This window comes from Malurus melanocephalus, unplaced genomic scaffold (assembly GCF_030028575.1).
Source record: "Malurus melanocephalus ecotype Western Australia unplaced genomic scaffold, MMel_1.1 scaffold_53, whole genome shotgun sequence".
Lineage (NCBI taxonomy): Eukaryota > Metazoa > Chordata > Aves > Passeriformes > Maluridae > Malurus > Malurus melanocephalus.
This window is the reverse complement of record NW_026623285.1, coordinates 2,897,349-2,918,220: the sequence shown is the minus strand read 5'-3', so window position 1 is coordinate 2,918,220 and position 20,872 is coordinate 2,897,349. Positions and strand designations below refer to the sequence as shown.

Here is a 20,872-nt window from a genome sequence, read left to right as displayed (position 1 = left end):
TATTACCTGGAGGTATTTTAATCCTGGTGTTTGTAACATGATCCCTGACACCGCACTGGTGCTGCAGTTCATCTCTGGGGTGCTTTGGTTCCCTTTTACACCAGCTGTTTGGGTTATCTGCATTATGTCATGGGCAGGGTGCTCAGAATCTGGTGACAGAAGTCAATCAGCAGCAGAATCTCCTGAGAATTTGCTCTTTGGGAAGCCTCCAGGTCAGACTGGCAGCACTAACTCACTCAGTGCTCCAGATGTGGATGTGACCCGGAGCACCCCTGATGGTGCTGCCATGGGAAAGCAGTGCCTGGCAGCAAACCTTGCTGAAACACAGTGGTGTTTGTGCCCATGATGGCATTTTTGGCTTATTCTGTGTAGCCAAACAAGGTTGCAGTCTGCAGGTTTGCGGGTCAGAGGTGTTTTAGGAAGCTGCACTGCTGCCTCTGTGCTGAGCTGTGGTGCTGTTTGGTGGCAGCTGAGCTCCTGAGATGCAGACAGATGGCTTTGCTCCTGCCACCTTGTGCAGCTAACCCTTAGAGTGCACAGAGRTAGAGGAGGGGCAGACAGCAGCTAATAAAAGAAACTGGTTGCTGCCTTCAGCAGTGTTGCTTGGCTAATGTGAGCTTTTTCTCTCTTCTGCTTCGCTGCAGGTGACTGGCCTTTAAACTAACGTGTTTGACTTTGCTTTGTAGCAYGGTGCACAACCCAGCAACAGTTCAGAGGTGGAAGCCATAATCTCTCTGATGTTGCCCTCTCAGAGGCTGTTTTTACTTTAGGAGTGCTGCTTATTTGTTCTCTTCTGCTACCAGAGCAAAACTGGCTAGCTTGAGCTATTATTTTTTTTTTTGTTCTTAATCTCTTTAATTTTTTATTTTTGTTGTAGCAGAGAGGAAGAGGAAAATATTAGAATAATATGGAGTAAAAAACTGCCAACTCTTCCATCTTGACCCATTTAATTGTGTCAAAAAAGATGTGTCAACAGGTRTTTCAAATGCCTGGGGTATCCAAGAATTCCAAGGATATCTCTGTGATGGGCTTTTTGTGGTTTCTTTGAAATCTGTTTCTTACTGTTTTARTATATTAAATTAATAAGCTTCATCCTCATTTCAGTTTTACTTTTGCTGATCACCCAGGAGACTGCTAAATTTGTATCCTGAGAAACAAGAGGTGAATTCTTAACTGCTAAATCAACTCTGACATAKAGTATCTCCAGAGAGTGTTCTCAGCCTTGGGTGCCTTGCTGCACTCTGGTATTTGATTTGTTAAAAGATATTTAAATTTCATTTTGCTGAGCACGTTTCCTTACAATGGCTCATGTACCTGAGGCTCCTTGGTGGCTTAGTAGAGCAGGTTAGAGTTAGTCAGAGAGTGCAGCTAGTTCTGCTTTCTGACAGGGGTACTGTTTGGCTTTTTCTAGCTTCTCTAATTATTTCTATTTCTAGAATAAMATCTATCATCCTTAGACACTGCTGGAGATTCAAGAGACACACAGATTCAAATTTTATAGTTACTGGTTGCAGCGAATACAAAYAGCTGGGAACAATATGCAAATATAAAGTATATGTAAAGTGCACTAGGGTCTTAATAAAAAAGGAAAAATCTGTTCTTAATATAAAAAAGAAAGAAGCACTTTACTGTGGCAGAAATTGGCTTTATTCTTTATTTGTACAGTTAGTWGATGCTTTTATATCTGCAACACGAGGATATAAGTAGTAGCACATGTGTTTCTGAGAGCTGGCTACCTGAGGATTCATCATGCCAYTGGAGAGACTTCTGCTCACCATTCTGGTTTGACTGTGAGCCCTGGAATTGGGGCTGACTCCTTGAGATGTACCCAGGCTGGATTTATCCCAGTGCATGGCTGTCCCCTCCATGACATCTGTAGAAGATGTCATGGCCACATTTACTGGGTGTGCTAAAGTCTTCCAGGTGTCTTTCACTCTCCACTGAGTTCTGCTTGGTGCATGAGCAAGCAGTGGGAATAGCTTAATTGATTAACCACCTCTTTTGWATTGTGTACTACTGCTTGCATACTTCTCTTTCCAGAGGAAGGTTATTCCCACTTCTTCAACCTCTACTAAATTTGTTCCTGTAAATAAACAGCAAAAGAATTGTCTGTAAAGTTCCTTGTCAGGCACATCTGCATGAGGTGGTCCAAGGGACTTTCTTGAACGACTCTACTCTAGTTTATCAGATTTCCACTTCACCATCATGGGAAAGCCCAGGCAGCCCATGTCACCTGTGGAATTACCTGTCTAAAAATTTCCAAACAGGCTGTCCCTTGATGGCCAGGGAGGCAGCAGGCTGTGAGACTGCCTCAGCACATTTTTAACCCCCTTTTGGAAGGGGTTGAAAAAGCAGCCATGGTGCACTTACTGAGTTGCTGCAATCATTCAGATATTTTCAAATATATGCTMGGGTATGGCAGTGCTTGAAGTAGTTAAGTAAAGAGTTAATGCCRAGTTCGAGCCTGAATCGGATGGCAGGGAAGGGGGTTGGGGTGGGATCTCTTTTGTAATCTGGAATCTTAATGCTCCTTTTCAAAGATCATTTCTTTCTAAAGCATTCCCTGACTATTGCCTTTGTTATCCAGGGCTGCAGCCTATGTGATTTMATTGATATTTCATAGTGACCTGACTGACAGTGCTAGGAATTGGGCWTCTGCAGCCTTAGTACAGTAGAAACTGCACAATAGTTTCTTTTCATTAATGAAAGAAGAAATCCCTTGTGCCTATGAYGGTCGTGTCTGGTTTTGGAATACCTCCAACTTATCTGCATGCCCTAGCTAGGGTGGGAGATACATTTGTGCTTTGTGCTATTCTTAGAGCTCCCTTGATAAGATTCTCTTCTTGATACTGTAAGTGAAATAAAAGAAATATCATTAGTTTCCAGCCTGCTCAATTCTCTTTTAAAGTTGTTGGCTGCATCTCTGGTGTGTGTGAAGTCTCTCTTCTTTAGTTTTATATTTTCYAATGGGAATTTACTGTCAGCAGGCAAGATGCCAGTTATGCTGCTTTCAGGGCTAGAATTCTAGAAAATCAATGAAGCCTGACACCACTCACTCTCGACCTTTGCCACAAAATTTGTCAATATTCTTCTGATTTTAGCATTCATACCCAAAGAAAAATTTAGTATTAGGAAATGCTGAGGCGGGACTCTTCAGGAATTTTGAGGACAGGATTAATGGCAAGCAGAATCACAGCAGTACCTTATGTCTGTTTTATTTGTCATTGCCTCGTTTGGCAGAGCTCTCAATGGAACAGGCTGCTCTGCTGTTGTGCTGGAGGGAATTGCCAGGTCTGTGGGGTGCAGGAGAGGGGACAGGGATGTTGGAGTTTTTGCCTGCCTTTGAAATCYTGTCATCATCCAAACTCCTGTTTCTAGAGATCCAGTTGCCAGTGAGGTTTTTTTGGTGGAGAGCACTGTCTTTCCCCCCTATTTCCTTTTGTGCTTGAGCTGTTGCAAGGATTTTTGCTGATTTCTGTGAAACAGGAAGCAGTGGTGTGCTGTGCTGCAAATCCAGTGTCTGGCTCTAGCTGACCTACCTTTRCAATTGATGTGTCTGGGCTGCAGGTGGAAAGCCCAATTCTTGTTTCTTGGGGAAAGAGTTTYCTGATGTTATTTTGAGGGGGGATGGTGAAGTTATGAAGTGAGAGGTTTATGTTTAAAATTAAACATACTCTACTTTCACATCTAAACCCTAGTTTTTTGAGAAGYTCGTACCTGCTATTTTAAATATGAACCAAGCTCCTGCCTGAATACATCAATCCCATTGACTGCCTGCTTTTATGGTTACTGGAGTAAATAATCATAGTGGGAAGGTAAAATTTCATCAGGACTTRTTCAGCAGTGTCAATAACCATGACAAATGAATAAGAATCAAGTCAACAGTATTTTAACAAGAACTGTCAGCTACTGCCAGCTTGATATGGTTTTTCTGTTATTTAGGTCTTCTGAGACAATTTATATAAATAAGGCTTGAATATTGTCTATATACACAAATTATTGTATGGAAACTGAATATAGCATGGCCCATGTTCACTTATTTTTGGGYTGGGGACATAAAGAATTGATATAGAAGGTGACAGCTGTGTTTTGAGGCATGTGGAGTTGCCTCTGGATGTTTTCTGACCTCTGATCACATAGTTTCAAAACAAAATCACACTTTTTTTTTGGAATGCTCTGGATTCATCAAGGAGGAACAAACAACTTCCTCTTTCCCTTTTCTCAACTGCTGCCATTGACAATAAGATCTTTGCAATGAATAGCAGCTTTGAAAATGCTTGGGTTTGGAATGAGGCGCCAAGTAACAAGCGATTGGTAGCAAGGATAGCCTTGCAAATATGTTTTGCAGAGGAAAGGCATTCAGCAGTTTTTTTAGCTTAACTATCACTTTTCAGAGYGTTATCATTTTTCCTTCTAAAAAAGCAAAGCGTCAGTGTAAGCAAGCCTGGATAATAGGGCTATTCAGCCAGAAAATGCTMTGCAAGTGTGGGTTTACAGAGTACTGAAGTCTCCTCCACACTTGTCTAGGTTTTTGCTTTCTGCTGTGGGGTTGAGAAGGCTCATGTCTTGGATGGTTCTGCAGGATGGCTCCAGCCAGCTGAGCACCTGTGACATGTGGGGGGCTCAGGCTGCAGACCTGTGGCCTGACAGATGCTCTGGTGGTGTCTTCATGTGTGACCTTCCCCTGCTGCTGCAGCTCCCCCTTGCACATCAGCAAATACATTCTCTGTTCGCACACACACACCGAGTGCTTATCCAAACAGTGATGACCTGAAGGTCCGAAATGAAATTGTGCAGAATGTCAAAAATGAGATTTGCTGGCTGACAGCTCAAAAGGAGAAGGGGGAGTTTTGATAAGARATGTCAGTTATGGCATGGCTTGGTTACACAATGAAGCAAAGGGTGAACTGTGTGAAGAGTTTTTMTTAGTCAGATCCTAGCTCCTGGCCAGTGCCAAATGCTGTTACACCTTGATAGATGAGGAATTTGCCTCTGCAAAATCAGTGTATTACTATACAAGCAATTTGGTCAAACAGCCTGGTTAGATACCAGGGATTTTCTCCTGCAAATACAGCAGGTAAGTCCCTGACAGGATCTTATTGCCAGAGCCTGTCCTTAAACTGAAAGAGTTCACCACCCCTCTTCTTGTTTTGTTTTGTTGTTTTGTTTTATCCAATTTGCACACATTACCTGATAAAGGTGGCAAGCTTATTTCTTGTACCTCTCTTGTATGATCAAAGTGAAAGACTCTGAAAATCCCATTTTTGACCAAAGWTGGTCTATTATGCATTTTAATTGCATGCTAGATGAACCACTACTGTAAAAATCATTGCTCAAGACTGGAGGTTGAAGATTATAATTCTGTATAATCCTTAAAGGGGGAAAGACAGGCCAGGAAAAAACCAAAACTTCTCATTGCTGATAATTTTGGACTGATTTCTTTGGCTTTAGGTTTTAATATAGACACAGCCAGGCAAACAAGGCAAATATCTTATAGTTGACAAGTCCATTCTCATGATCCTGTTCGCTTTGATACGTCTGATCAGATATTCCTCCAAAAAACTGTTGCAGATTACTTCTTGCAAKGAAGATGTTACAGCAGGAATGCTGGACCCTGGGAGATGCCTCATAAATGCAGACAGCTTCAGGTTTTTCAAAAGCRAAATCTGCGGAGTTTGAAAAAATTGATGTGAACTCAACAGTAAAATGTAAAATCCATTTCTTTGGTTTGCACAGACCAATGATGTAATGACAGATGGAGCTCTCATCCATGCTGTCTGGAAAAACAGTGCTTGTTTTGGAGGCAAGTAAATGTATTTGAAAAATAAATTCTTTCTGCCTTGCAGTTTCAACGACTTCTCTGCAGCCTTCGTTTGTATTTTTGACTTGTCAGARTACATCTCCAGACATCCAATTAAAGTAGACCATTTAAAATAGCAAAGCCACCACTTTAAGCAACAGCAATACCCATATCTTATTTCTGTGACTGTTTTTCAAAGCATACCACTGAATCTTTTCAAGGTTTGGGTATTTTTTGTCTTTCTACCAGTTGTCTCTGTCTTTGGGGCAGCTGCAGGGGAGGTAGCAAGGGAGAGCAGGAAGCCTTCTAATGCGTTTTGTCCCAGTTATCATCGTTACACTGTGTGCTTAATAAAGTAGGGGAGATTGTGCTTAGGTGAGGTGGTGGAGTGGTTTGATGTTGTTACTGTGTACAAGTATGAGCTGTGTTTGATAAATGTAACAGTACACTCTGTCTCTTGCTGCTTTCCGCTGATTCTGGCATTTTGGGTCCTGCCTATCTCTTGGAAGCCTGCAAGCATCAACACATGTATTTTCCCAGACTTATGCAATAAAAGGATGTAAAAATTCCAACACGACACTTAAATATTGTTGAAAAAAGTTCCTTGTTCATTCACGAAACATGTATTTTTCAAATAACACGTGTCCTGTCTGTACATTGAACTCTTGTGTTATTTCAGTCACAGCATCAGACAAAGTGCTTGTGTTTGTTTACCTTTCTCCCTTCCTCTGTCTCTGCAGTGCACGTACATCGAGATTGAGCAGGTGCCCAAGACTCACGCTGTGGTGCTGAGCAGGCCCTCCTGGCTTTGGGGGGCAGAGATGGGCGCCAACGAGCACGGAGTGTGTGTAGCTAACGAAGCTGTCGTGACCAGGGAACCTGCCTCTGAGTCTGAAGCCTTGCTGGGCATGGATCTGGTCAGGTGGGTGCTGTGAGCAGCCTTTCATTGTCAGCTTTAGATGGTGTTGGCACCGGGTAACAGCTCTTGGTGTTGGCACCAGGAGATTGTAAAACAGCACAAGCAGGAGACCTGTTGTTCTGGTTTGAATGAATTTAATGGGAGCAAAATACTCCCGAGTTCCAGCAAACCTCCCCCCCTCTCTTTTCCCCACCCGGGTCCTAGAGACAAACTTTTCCACAGAGAGGAAAGTGAAAAGAAAAGGGAAAAAAACCTATTTATTTAAAATTATAAAAACAAAAAGAAAAAAAAAAACCTGTGGAATCAGCTGTTAGATCCCAAAGCCTTTCTCTTCCCTCCTGGGAGTAGCTTCCCCTCCGGGGCCCCCAGACAGGTTGGACAAAGTCTCTCTCTGGTGGTTCACTGAAGGATCTTTCTCACCTGTCGTGCCACAAGAATCCTCCAATTCTCAGATGATGGAGAAAAAAAAAATCGAGGAAAAAAAAGTCCAAAGAAATGGAGAAAAAGGAGCAGTCCCAGAGAGCAGGCAGCTTCTTTTCCACCTCTGATCCCGAGCCTCTCTGGAAGGAAAAAAAAAAACGTGTGTGTCTTGTCCCTTTCCCTCCCATTGTCCTTGAAGGGAGGAACATCACCAAACAAACCAGAGCAGTCTCGACTAATGTATAGTTACAGAAGGGTTGTTTAACTTTCCTCTAACATAAGCAGATGATAGGAATACAATACTCAGCTAACCTAGGACCCCTGTCTAGGTAGGGCTGCAGGTACAGCTGAGTTACCACCTCAAACGCTTGCAATCTAAATTGAGCTACTGAGTATGTACCAGTCTGGTGTGGATTCACTCAATCTACCTCATCTACCTGCCCTACAGTCTARCAGTGGCTATTGTGACAGGGTAAGAGATATGATTACACTGTTAGTGAGGAGTTGCTAACTAATTTGTAATATCAGATTGCCGGTGTGCCCTTCATTCTCCCCCACTTTGCAGCAGCCTACTCTGACCTAAAAAGCTTATTCTGGGCTTATAGCCAACTGTAGGCATAAACAAACTACTGTGCCTTACTTCAGCCCATGCATTCCAATGCAAAGCAYTGCCCTTATTCCTGTGCTGGCACACCAGCTCCTGTGAGCCTGTTCATTGRCGGCTGTCTGCCCAAAAGGCTTGTGCTGCACCCYGAGTCTCAGCCTRCACACTGATCWTGTAGTGAAGAGAATTTAAAGGAGKCTTGGGTGGGGATGAAAGCTGCAAATGAAAGAAGAGCAAACATGCAAACTTATTACAAAGAGAAATGAAGCAAATGGACTCAATTTAAAGACTGAACAGGAAAYAGCTGCATATTTAAGTAAATCAGTGTTAAACTCAATGGTCCTATTAAACTTTGCCCTAGGATACTTAATGAGCAGACTGAAGCAGTTACAGGTGAATTCTCATTTTTCTTGAGGTCTGGTGAAAGATGGGAGAGGTTTTGGTTGACTGGAAAAATTTAAATCTTGTGGCTATGCTTAATATAGTTAAAAAGAGTTGTTATAAACCAGCTTAACCTCAGTTGCTGAAGGGGAAAAACCAAATATCAAGGAGTTGATAAATGGACAGTAATAACTGGTAGGCAAGAAAAATCTTGTCAAACCATTCTTCTTTACTCCTGCAATGAGTTAACATATTTTATAGATAAAAGGATAAGAAATAGAAACCTTGACTTTTCAGAGGACSTTAAAACCTTAGAAATTATTCTCATGAGCAATCTGGGGACTGTGAGTTAGAGGAAATTGTTGTCAGGGGTATAGCTGCCTCAAACTGTAAATATTCTCTAAGGTGTCTCTGCAGAAAGTATCTGCTTTAAGTACTATAAATCAAGAGGAATATGAGCCAGTTGGATAGAATGCAGTGGAAATTGGAAATGTAATCGAACATCTGTGGAATCTGACCAATGAGAAAATCATGAGGGAATTTGGGTTATATTTCTCTTTGGTATTTTCTCCAAGCCCTGTATACATGAAGGAATCTGAGGAGAAGCTGTGCCTGAGAKGACTGGTCAATTTAATTGCATCAAGGGAGACTGAGTAGATGTGAGGGGTCTTTTGAGAAAGTATGGGACAACCTTTTGTGAAGGAAGGGGCTTAGATGACTTGCTAAGCTCCACCTTTATTTTTTCCTTCTTGCTACAGTCCTTTTGAAAGTTTAACAAACCATTGGTTTAAATGTTGAGCTCTGCTTATTTTGGTTAAAGTTATTGCAGTCTCAGAGGACTGTTTAACATTCAAATATATTGTTCATATATATATATATATATATATATATTCATATATATTAAAATGTTGTCCAACAGCTCTAGATTTACCCAAATCAGGAGATATCAAAGACTGGCAAATCAGGAGATATCAAAGTAAGGAGCTGCAGACCATAAGCTACAAGTAACTACAAGATGCTACCCTGCCTCTCTTCCTTCTTTCCTGCAGATGAAATTGTAGCTCAGATGCAGAGAGAGGGTGCTTCAGGCAAGGAGAACCAGAGATGTTTTGTTGTTACCATCTGCTGCTTGTTCCAGCCAAAGTGATTCCTTCTCTTACTGTGAAGACTTGGCCAGTTGAATTAAGTGTATCTATTTTGTGTCACCTCACAGAATAGAGAGCCATCAAGTACAAAAATCAATCTCTGTAGGCTGCAGTGAAGCAGCTGGCATGAGCTCTGACTCCTTGGTAGACTATCACAGCATGTCAGAACACTTGAATGRTTCTTTAGGAATTAATAAAGTTTGTGTGATGGACTTCAGGGTCAGAAGTTGGTCTTATTCTATGCAGGCTGGTCCCCATGCCAGTTAATCTAAATGGAGAACATGGACCTAGTCACAACACACAGAAAAACGGAGAGAAAACACGTTCCAGAGCAAATTCCTAAGGAAACTTTTTTTCCCCCTGGGGATTTATTCAAAACCTTGATCTTTGAAAGCTGTACCAGTACTGTTGCGTTGGTTAGCTTATCAGGATTTTTTTTTCCAGGTGTTCTGCCTGGCTGCCTGCAGTTTTGGGGTTTTTTGAGGCACAAAATGTAACTGCATTACAGTTGCCTCTGTAATTCACCTGTTTACTTAGGAAAGCACATTTGTTTGAAGAGTTTGTGTTCTGTTTTGCTAATACAGTTAGAATAGGACAGCTTTATCATACAAAAGGTATATAGGAAGAAACCTGTAAATTACACCCTTATTGTTGCACTTTTCTCTTAATTTTAATCCCTATGTGTTTATATTATTTATTTGTTCTTTTCATCACAGGTGCGATAATTTTTCAGAGCCACACAGGGATGCCAATCTTGGCAGGGAGTCAAGAAAACTCTTTAAAATGGTATTAATTTGTTTACCAATTGATCTCCTTAGAGACCTCAAAACTGAATAAAGTAAAATGTCATCAAGTATGTTAGTTACTTAATTTGGAAAGCTTGCATATGTAATTGATAGGTGAAGTTGAAAAGCTCAAGATAATGTTGTTTTGACAATATGATAGCATATTGGCGGTACTTAGGCAGTGGATTGTACTAAATCACTGAAATTTTGTTAATGACTAATTCAGGCTCCCATCTGGGGGTGAAATTGCTTCAGACTTTTCTCCTGGCTCACCTTGAAGGATGCTCTGAAATATGATAGTGGGAGGGTTATGCTGCAGTTGCCCAGGACACCGATGCTGAGATAATTGACAAGACTTAATTTTGTGGCAATGACTTGCGTGGTTGTTGTATAGGATGGGTTTTTTTCCTTGGTTTTTTTTGCTGTCCCTTGTGACTGACAGATAGGTGCAGCCAAGCAAAAGCAGAGCCTAGACCTTTATTTAATGGAAAGAAATGTAACATTGGAAACATGTATTAAAAAAAAAAAAATACCTCAAGGACACCTTTTCAGTCAGAATCCCTGCTGTGATTTTGACAGGGAAAGCTAGACTGTAACCATCTCMAATGGAAAATTTCAGGGAGACATTATTAAAAGTTTTAGTGGGATGTTATATTTCGTGGCAGGATTTTATCTAATTATAACTTCATGGTTTTGGCCATTAATTGGGGAGAAGGGAGCAGATTATCACTGTATCTAGTGACTATATTTAGTTTCTAGTCCGTTCACTTACCTGTGGAAGTGACAGCTCCTGGGATTGCTCTTAGGGGATAAATAAGACATGCTATTGGACTTTTAAATTATGGCTGTGGTGTGTGCTAAGACTGGCACTGCTCTATTGGTCTAAAAAAGCAATTGCACCAGTGATGAAAAGAATGAAGGAAAAACATAAACACATAGGGACTAAGAATGGAGTCACCAGTACAAAACAAGTTTCAGCTAACAAGAAAAGACAAGAGGGAAAAGTCCTGTGAATGCAAAGTAAGAAGATGATGGGGGAGGAACTGTCACTTTAAGTTAAGCCTTAAAATTCTTGTTGGCTCTTGGCTCTTTTTTGTCGGTAAGTGATAAGTAGATGCTGCTGAGAGAGATGAAAACACTGCTTTCAATAATTCAGCCTAAAACAAGGCTAATGGKAGCCAAGTATTTAACAAAGCTGAGCCAGTGTAGAGATCAGTTTGRGCAATATTGAGATCAACAAATCTGTATTCAAGTTATCAGGGTCTGATTTGTGTACTGTAGATTTTAGGAAAGAAACAGAGTAGTATTCTCTTGTTATCATTTCAAGAGAAATGGAAAGAACTAGCATAGTACTTGTATATAAAAAAGTGATTTTCATGGAACTATCCTTCAGTCAAAATAATTTTGTCTGTAGAGCAAATAGAGAAAGACAAACATAGAGGAAAATACTAAGGTGACATAACGAACAGAGAGAAATTTTGGACTTATCCAGGTAACTCTCCCAAAGGATGGAGGCATGGGTATGCTGTTGTTTGAAATACTGCTTTTCCTCATTACCAGTAATTGGATTTTGGAACCAGTGGAATTGTTTGCAGGTCTGATTTGAAGTTCTGGTTTCTGCTTTTGTTGTTGATTCAATTAGGGCTGTAAATTATATCAAGGAATTATCTAGTGCCAATTATTCAAGACAGGATACAGTCGTTCCCTATGGCTTTGTAAAATTTATTACCACACCTCAGTTTATTTTTCCATAAAATACCCTTGCTTTGCTCAAACTTCCTTTTCAAATTATGTCCTTTCAGACATATGGTTGCTCTTACTTCTGACAAAAGCTGTATCTGGTGTTCAAACAGATTTTTGGGGAAGCCTGTGCAGGAATTCTGAAGTATGACTGCACAAATGCTTTTCTTTTCAGCATGGAGTGTGCATGTAAGGATAACACCTACTTTCCATGGCCARTCAGAGCATTGGGAGAGAGAGATTGTAGAGAGGTTGTAATATTGAATACTGCTTCCCTTTTTTGATAACTGGTAATATTAATTTACGATTTCCTGCTCTTGTACAGAAAAGTAAACTTTGCACAGCTGTTACTTTAAACAAATGTTTGCAAATTGTCCTTCAAGTRTATTCTGCCTGAGGAGGAGATAAATAGAGCATTGCATGTTTACAGTGCAGTGGAGATCMTTGGTTGGTAATTGGACTCTTTTAAAAAACTGAAAGCCAGCTATGATAGGCTTGAGAATAAAGAACCAGGGTAAAAAATCAAGACTAGAAACAAATAATTCAATATCTTATCCTTTAATTCTAGTATCTCAGTAAAGCAAGAATTCTCATACTAGGCATACCAGGCACTTCAATATTTTAGACCCARATGACTCCTGATGTTTAAAATTAATAACTTAAGGAGATCTTGCTATTTCATTCCTCTCTGAGTATGTTTTACCCTTTTCTTCTAGACTTGGCCTGGAAAGAGGTGCAACAGCTAAAGAAGCACTGGATGTAATAGTTGCTCTGTTGGAAGAGCATGGACAAGGTGGAAATTATTACGAAGATGGGAGTTCATGCCATACTTTCCAAAGTGCATTTTTGATTGTGGACAGAAATGAAGCATGGATACTGGAGACTTCTGGAAAGTATTGGGCAGCTGAAAAAATCACAGGTGAGTTTATAACTCATAATATTCTCTTGTTATAAATAGCAGTAAAGGGTTGTCTTGGAAGAATTGGTCTCAAAGTCAGTAAGTTTAAATAAGTGACTAATGAATGCAAATTTAGTCTTCTATATTTATACTACTCTGGTTTTTTTTAAACGTGTTGATTTGCGTTGGCTGATGTGACTTAGCATTTTCTGTGAAGATGGAGATTCTTGTCTTTATGCATAAGCTATGTAATAATCATCATGCTTAARTTTTATATTTGATAGGTGTGTTTTTCCAGATTTATTTCCTATTTGGAATGTGTCAAGTGTTTTTTGATGGATTTAATGCCTAAATTATTACTTACAAATCTAAAATATTGTGAGAAAGTGATAAACATTGACAGCTTTGACAAAAAAGCTTATTTTCAGATGATAAATTGAATGGGTTCCTGCTGGTGGTTCCTTTACTGAAATAGATATACACCCTACATATCCTCATTTTTTAAAGATAGTGCAAAACAATACTTTTCTGCTCTTTAAAATTGTAMATGATTTCTTTTTCTGTATGTGTGAAGCCAGAGCTGCCAAACTAACTTCTAGAATTCACTGACTTCATGTTTGAATTTATTTAAAACTTTTCCAGCACATATTACATTACTGCCATAATGTAATATGATTATGGCCTGTATTTAATTTATTCTCATAAATAAATTAAATACAGGCCTTGGTTTTGAGGGGATTTTTATTTTCATAACAGAAGAGCTTTTTGAAATGTACTCACATTTGAATGAATTGGAAATTCAGAGTGTTTAGGAGGACTTTCATCATCCATGGCTTGAGCTATGACAGATCATTCAACTCTCGCCTCATTTCCCCTGCAGTGAAAGGTAGGGGTTTGCAGATGTGGGAAGGAGCAAAGAAATAACACCAGGCTGTGAAATGATGACCTGTTGTCAATTCATGCTATCAAATAGAAATCAGTTACCTTAACAGAGGTGGTGTTTTCCCAAATAAARCTTGCATTTTAAGGATTTAACAACAACTCAAGTTGCCTGGCACGAACKGATACCAAGCATAGAGGAGGGAAGACTGATAATGCTGTCCTGATAAAACCCCARTTCTGGAAAGCAGCTGACTCCTGAGGTTCCTGGGATTATGCAGTGACAGCCTGCCTTCTTCTCTTGACCTGCCTGACTGATATTTGGAGAACAGTGGGTTTTGTTTAGCAGTTTTAGCTGCATCAGCAATGCATAACCTTCATGTCCTTCTTCCCAGCAAATAAACTGTTGCCTTCATTGGCTGCTTGCAGCTTTTTGAAATGGTTCTGCAGCTCTGTTCTGGTTCTTACCAGCACATTTCTCTTCAGGAGGTCCCTGTGAGCTGCAGATAAGTGGTTTCCATCTCCTGCAGCCTGCCAGGAGGAAAGGCTGCTGGCTGYGTAAGAACTCTGTATTTCATACTTTGTTCAGGAAGCTCTTTTTTGCAACCTTAAGTGTGCTTCTTCAGCTTTCAAATGAATGCACAAATGCTGCTAAAACAGGGAAAATATGTCATTCCCCAGTGTGAAGGCACATCTTTTCCTGACTTTTTCTGACTGTCCTCAGAGTTGTTCTGATATTACTGCTGCAGGACTGTGAAGCTTATAGTGTTTATCAAGCAACTCTCTGACAATAACTTAAGGATAAACACTTCAAAATCCTTTCTATTACTGTTCTTTGGTCTGGAAAAAATAATTTGATTGATTTTTTTTTTTTTTTTTGTGTGGTGGATCAAACTCATAAAATACTATTTTGCATGAGTTATTAAATGTAAYATTTAAAGAGCTCTTAAAGAGTGGCTTGCCTAGCTGGACATGAACACAAATATTCTTGTCACTCAAGTCACGAAAATTCCCTGAAAAATATGCTRTTTGAAAGTGTGAATCAGAACAAGCTGTCACTGACCCTAGTGTACGTCAGAACTGGATGACAGGGACTTTTTTTGCAGAATGATGCACAGAATTTCCTTACGTTATCACCCATTATTTAAATTGCATGAATGAGGCATTATAAAAGCAAGCCTACTTTTTTGGAAGGCAGTATTAAAAACTTCCATAGCTACTGGTTTTGGTTCTGTCTAGGAAATGGTTTGTGCCAAATTCCAGAATCTGTGTTTATTTTAGTTTATAGTTTTACTTTATCAGCTCTTTCTCTGGCTTCCAAAACATTTGCTTTATTCTCTCTGAGGAATATCTGCAGCAACCACTGCCATGCTGTGGATATATGGTTTTAAGCACTGCGGTATTTTTGAGAAAAGGATCTCAAAAAACCCTTTAGTATTCTTTGAAGGCTACGTACCCATGCTTTTTATTTAATGCCATTTTAAAATTTAAGATAAAGATTTTTCATTTAAATCTATCTTGCAGCTTGCAGAAAAACTTTTTCTCAACAGGGAAGCTTAAAGCAGTTGTTGAGCTTTTAAGAACATTTTTCAAATTCTTAGTTTTGAAGGGAAAAGCAGGTTCATTGAATGTAGTTCTGCTGAAATATATTTTGAAATTGAGTCAGACYTCAGGCTTTCTTGTGGCTATGGAGTACACCATTGGAAAAAAGATTAGGCAGGTGCCTGTGGCATTTGGATGCCACTGTTGCTCTGTGGTCAGAGCGTGTGAGGTGTGGATTGTGCAAATGGCATTCTGACTAAATCTCACTATTAATCACAAGTGTCAGTGTCTCAGTAGGGCACAGAGAATTGAGCTCTGCARCCTGCAGTGACTGGTACTTCTGTGTATGTTTAATTATGTGGTTACGCAGTCATGCCAAATGTGCATCCTAACCAATGGTTTAATTTGTTTCCTAATTGAAATGACATTCTCCTTCCAGCTTCTCCCAGAAAAACGGTATTAATTCTTTCTTTTCATATGTGGCTCTTTCTAGAGGGAGTGAAATGCATTTGCAATCAGCTTTCATTAACTACAAAAATTGATGCTGAGCATCCTGAACTAAGGAATTATGTGAAAAGTCAAGGCTGGTGGAATGGAGACTCAGACTTCAATTTTTCTGAAGTGTTCTCTCTTGCTGATGACCATTTAGCCTGTTGTTCTGGCAGGGAGAGCCTAGAAAAGCAAGGTGGTAAGTGTTGAACTATCTTTCTGTGTGTGCAGTGTGTTTTTTAGTCACTACTACCTCATTTTCTGGCGTTCTGTTCAGAACTACGTGTGACTGAGAACACTTCTACATGTAAACTGTGTAGGAAGGAAGATCAGAACTAGAGACTGTCCCTAAATTTGCCACAATTTAGGATGAAGCCCTTAATGTAACCCTCAAGCTTTCAAAAAAGGATTGCAATTACAAAATAACTTCCCTCAGTGTTCTCATGTGCATGATGTGCCACTGCATTTGTGCTTTCCTGTTATTTTAGTGTTCCTAGCTAATTATACTATTTTATACTGTATTTTATACTGTGCTTTATACTATAATATATAATTATTAAATTATACTATTAAAAAAATGGCCTCACATATCAAARATTGAGCTCAGTGGAAAATGCATTTTGGGGAAAATGTAGATTTAACCTTTTGGGGAAAGTTTCAAGATCATAGTTTAAGGAAGAGCATTTGCAAGCTGAAGTCCCTTTTTCATCGCTGAGCGGAGCAAACCTGCTAGAGCAGACGATGTGCACATTCCCTGCAATCAAAGGAAGGGTTTATTTCCAGACCCAAATTTATTACTGACTTCAGTTCACTGCAGCTGGCCAAAATACCTCTGAAATGACCAGCCTGCAGCAGTGCATGGCTGACATATATCTGCTCTTTCATGCGTGAAAAATAGCACAAATTATCGTTTTCTTAAAATCTTTTTACTACAGATGTAGATTTACTAGACTGTTGGCATTTTCACATGTTGGTGAGTATCTGGGAGAGTGCAGTGGTGAGATATTTGTTGCAATGCAGAGTTCATACTGAGACTGTAGAATTGCAGGGAGCATGGTTTGTGTGTGAGGCAGACACAGTTACTTGGAAGGATGTAGGTAAAAGATCCTAATAAATCTGGATTATAGCACTAAAAACCCTGGGGGGCCCTACAGACAGACGGCTGTGGCTGAAAATCTTGCAGGCTGCTGAGTCATTCTGTGTCTCCTGGAGTTGAGGCAGCTGTGCAAGGASGAGAGAGTCATTGCAGAGCCTGAGAAGGTACAGGGGAAGAAGCCTGACCTGCCAAAGGAGTGATGGGAGAGAACATGGAGGGACCATGGGGKAAAGCTGTGGTGGACACAGGCAGGAAACACAGTGAGAACAAGGGATTTTTGTAGATAGTGGTTTGGAGAAAAACTCAGTGTCTGGGTCTGCTGCTGTAACAYTCTGTGACTGTGAGATGATGTTTCAAAATTTTGACTGAGAGATATTGGAAATTGAGAAGATCGGGGTGCTCTCATTCTGCCCTGCTTGAGTAGAGGAAAATGGATGTTTTATGTAAGTAGTCTGTTCATAGTGACTGCTAAAGCAGTATTAGAGCCTTCTTTCTGAAAAAGTACCTTTTTAATAACATTTCTCCCTACCTGGCAATTGTCATGCGTATTTAACATTTCCCACCATTCTCATTTACTAGCTAGGCACACTCTTTCTGATCGTTCATTGTTTAAGTGGAAACTATTAATTGGGATTTGTGACATATCTGTGTCAAGCGTCAGTGGCCATTTTAGGCCAAAGCTCRTTCAGGCTAAAATCCTTACCTGGGCTCCAAGCCATTGAACACTCAGGAATGTTTTCCCCCCTTCATATAGGTGACGTTTCTGCACAAGCTATGATTGATGTCCTGCGTGACAAGGATAGTGGTGTCTGTGTGGACTCTGAATCTTTCCTTACCACAGCTAGCATAGTGTCTGTTCTGCCTCAGGACCCTAGTTTTCCCTGTATTCATTACTTCACTGGCACGCCAGACCCTTCAAGGTAAGCCACAGCACTGGGGTCCCTGGGGTGCAGAGCAGGTGATGGGTTGAAAGGTAATAATAAATGAACCCTGTTTCCCAAACTGGAACACACTTCCAGAGCATGTTCTGACCAGAAATGCAGTCAGTGCTCCATGGTGTGCAATCTGACAGTCCTGTGTTACTGTCTTGCTGCAATTCCAAGCTGAAAAACTGGATCTGGAATTCAGAGCTTCTAAGGGAAATGCAGTTTAGGGAGGACCCAGGAATTCCAGTGTAGTTTCTTTCCAGGTGGAAAGTTGTTGAAATTATGAGGTTGGGGACTTACCAAGTCACTTCCCTTGACCAGGTGGGTGCAAAACTGAAGCAAATCAAGTGTCTTAACTATCAAAGAGGGGTTGTGTGCTCTGGGTAACTTCATGGGAAATCAAAACATTAACACAGCAAGACATCTGCAAGTTGCTGGTATCCCAAACATGTTTTCTAATGGAGGGACAATTTCCAGTTGGCTTATATGGTGTCCTCTCTAGCTGAAAGCAGCTGAGGAGATAAGGGAACTCATGGGCCAGATCATCAAAGAACTAATGGATTATGTTGTGTTTTAAACAGAATCCACCTGGGATTCACAGAAATTAAACTAAACCACTTGCAGTTATTCAGGAGATCTGCCACTTGCATTGAGGTAAAGAGGTTATGGGGAGAAGGAAATGATGCCCTTGAGCAGCTGACAGTCATTCCTGTAAGAGGACTGGCAGTAATCATTAGGTTTTACTGAGGGCTGTGGAAGTCATCCCTACCAAAGGGACTTTCCACCCACCTTGCATTATGCAACTCAAACTTTCAGGGCTAAGTGTCAAGTTTAAACTTGCATACCCAAACTTTTCTTTGACTTGATGCAAATCCTTTGTGATAAAATGGAGCAAGGCTTCAAATTATTCTGTTGGGATTTCTGTCCTTTTGAAGGTGGAAAACCTGGCTTAAAAGCCTTGTTTAGAGACCTTTCTTGGTTCATTCTACATTGTAATGCATTAAAAAAAGCATTATTTAAATGCAGCTAGTGAGTCATGTAAGTTCTTAGTCAGCAAGGCTTCGTGACAGTGATGGAAASGGTAACAGCACTGAACCTGCTGACTGCACACAGGCAGTGGTTATTAATTGTGTGTWGCAGAAGTCTTGCACTTTTGGCAGGTTCTTCACTGCAGAATGCAGGGTGCTTTGTTGTTCTGTATCTAAAGAGAAGGAAGGCAGTTGTTCCATGCACTTGCCAAAACCTGCTTCCAGCTTCTCAGGAATGAAGATCCTGTACTGATGGGTTTTGTTGTCTGCCTGTCTCTCTCTGGAGTTTAAATCCAAACTCAGTGTTGAAGTTGTCTGAGAAGTGTCACATTATTGGTAGCCATGTCTTCCCCCAGCTCTTGTGGTAAAAGTTTTATATACTAAAGAGTTTTATATACTAAATCCTCTCATAYTGAGCAAGATATGTAATCYTYCCTACTCCACACGAGTGTTTATTTCTGATTTTAATAAAATTAAATCTGGAAGGAGGAGGAGAGATGCCAGTGGTAACASAGGAGAAAAACTGTTGTGAGGCAGAATGTTGAGATTTGTTACAAAAAGCTTGGAGAAGAAAATCAGTTCCACCCTTCTAAAGGAGTGACAGAACTGGCATGAGGACACCAGAGAATCTTATAGGTAAAAAGGCATAATTAGATTTTACAATAATTGCCAAACACCATTCTTTTAAAGCACATATATTTATTTTGCTTGTGAGCAGTACCAAATCTCTAACCTCATCCATGTCTAGTGTAGATGAATTACCTGTGCTGCTCTGTATGTGTTGTTTTAAAATAGCCTGAGGAACATTTCAAAAACATATGAAATCTCTCTTGTTACTGCAAGCAGTAATTCTCATTTCTTTCAGGTCCATATTCAAACCCTTTATTTTTGTCGATGATGTAAAATTAGTACCAAAAGTACAGTCTCCTTCTTTTGGCAATGATGATCCTGCCAAAAAGATACCTCGATTCCAGGAGAAACCTGACCGCAGGCATGAATTGTACAAAGCACATGAATGGGCCCGATCTCTCCTGGAGAATGATCAGGTAAGAGCTGTGGGACCTGGAATTAAAGAATGGAAGTAAATGTAGATTCCTAAAGCCATCATTTAGTTCGAAGTCACTCACTGAAAAACAGYCTCTGAATATTCTTAGAATCCTTGCGAGTTTAGCTGGAATAATGATGCCCTCTGAAGGACAAACTATTCTGCATAGTTTTTGTTATTGCGAGAGTGTTGCTCTGTTCCATTACTTTACCAAAATGAAAAGTCAAATTCGTAAGCTGATTAGCTTGTTCAATCCCCACCGTGCATATAGTCTTTGCAGTGATTAGAACACTGGATGCTATTGCATTATACKATCAGAATTATGTGATAGGATCATGGCAGGAGTGTTGTAATTTAAATTAAGTGCTGGAATAAAAATGTATCTTGGAAAGCTATTTTTCCTGAAGCAATAATTTGCACTTGACAGTTTAGCAAGTCTTGTGTTTTGCAATTCAGTGTGTTTCTGTTAATTTTTAAGATTTTACTGAAAATGCCATGTGAGAAGAAACAACACTTTCCAGTGCCATGCAATCATACCTGAGGGCTGAAAACCTTCCATTGTAAAAACTTAAATTGTTGAAGATCTTTTAATGAAAATAATTTTGGAATAAATCAAATCARGAAGGGGATTATTCTGTATAGCTTTTCCAAATGGTTGAGATTCACCTTTTAGTGTCATGGGGCAGGTAGTTCAGTGACTTCTTTGACATTTGCAATTACAACTACAGCAGTAAACTGGATAAGTGGTTTTAAGGAAGTGAAACTGAGGGAGACTGTTCCTTTTAGCCTTTGGCCATCCAAAATAACTAATAATAGAAACAGTTTGTATCTTAAAAGGCTTTTTCACTTTAAAAAATATTTTAAAAGATCTCTGTAACAGAAGAGAAACAGTAAAATGCTTTAATGAGCCTGTTTGCTGGTTAACTGAGTTTGGTTATTTCACAYCTTTAGGACAAAGGCCAGAAACTGATGAGGATTATGTTAGACCTTGAAAAACAAGGTTTAGAAGCAATGGAAGATATCCTTTCTCGTACAGAGATTCTGGATCCAGCTGAAGTAGTGGATCTTTTCTATGACTGTGTTGACACAGAACTAAAGTTCTTCAAATAAAGTAAGCAAACACTTMATTCTTTAGGTACCAGTGAATGTGAAATGTTGGATCCAATTCTGAACCT

The 20,872-nt window shown here is 39.9% G+C and overlaps 1 protein-coding gene across 2 annotated transcripts in view; it reads left to right on the top strand.

The window, feature by feature from the left end:
• Nucleotides 1-20,872, top strand: part of SCRN1 (secernin 1) — a 37,823-nt gene that overhangs the window by 14,745 nt on the left and 2,206 nt on the right. For both annotated transcript variants that reach the window (XM_057365523.1, XM_057365524.1), the window contains exons 3-8: nucleotides 6,541-6,722; nucleotides 12,511-12,713; nucleotides 15,607-15,801; nucleotides 17,453-17,618; nucleotides 19,518-19,698; nucleotides 20,649-20,808. In XM_057365523.1, the coding sequence (XP_057221506.1) occupies nucleotides 6,541-6,722; nucleotides 12,511-12,713; nucleotides 15,607-15,801; nucleotides 17,453-17,618; nucleotides 19,518-19,698; nucleotides 20,649-20,807 (1,086 nt within the window). In that variant the 3' untranslated portion in view covers nucleotide 20,808. The remainder of the gene's footprint in view (nucleotides 1-6,540; nucleotides 6,723-12,510; nucleotides 12,714-15,606; nucleotides 15,802-17,452; nucleotides 17,619-19,517; nucleotides 19,699-20,648; nucleotides 20,809-20,872) is intronic.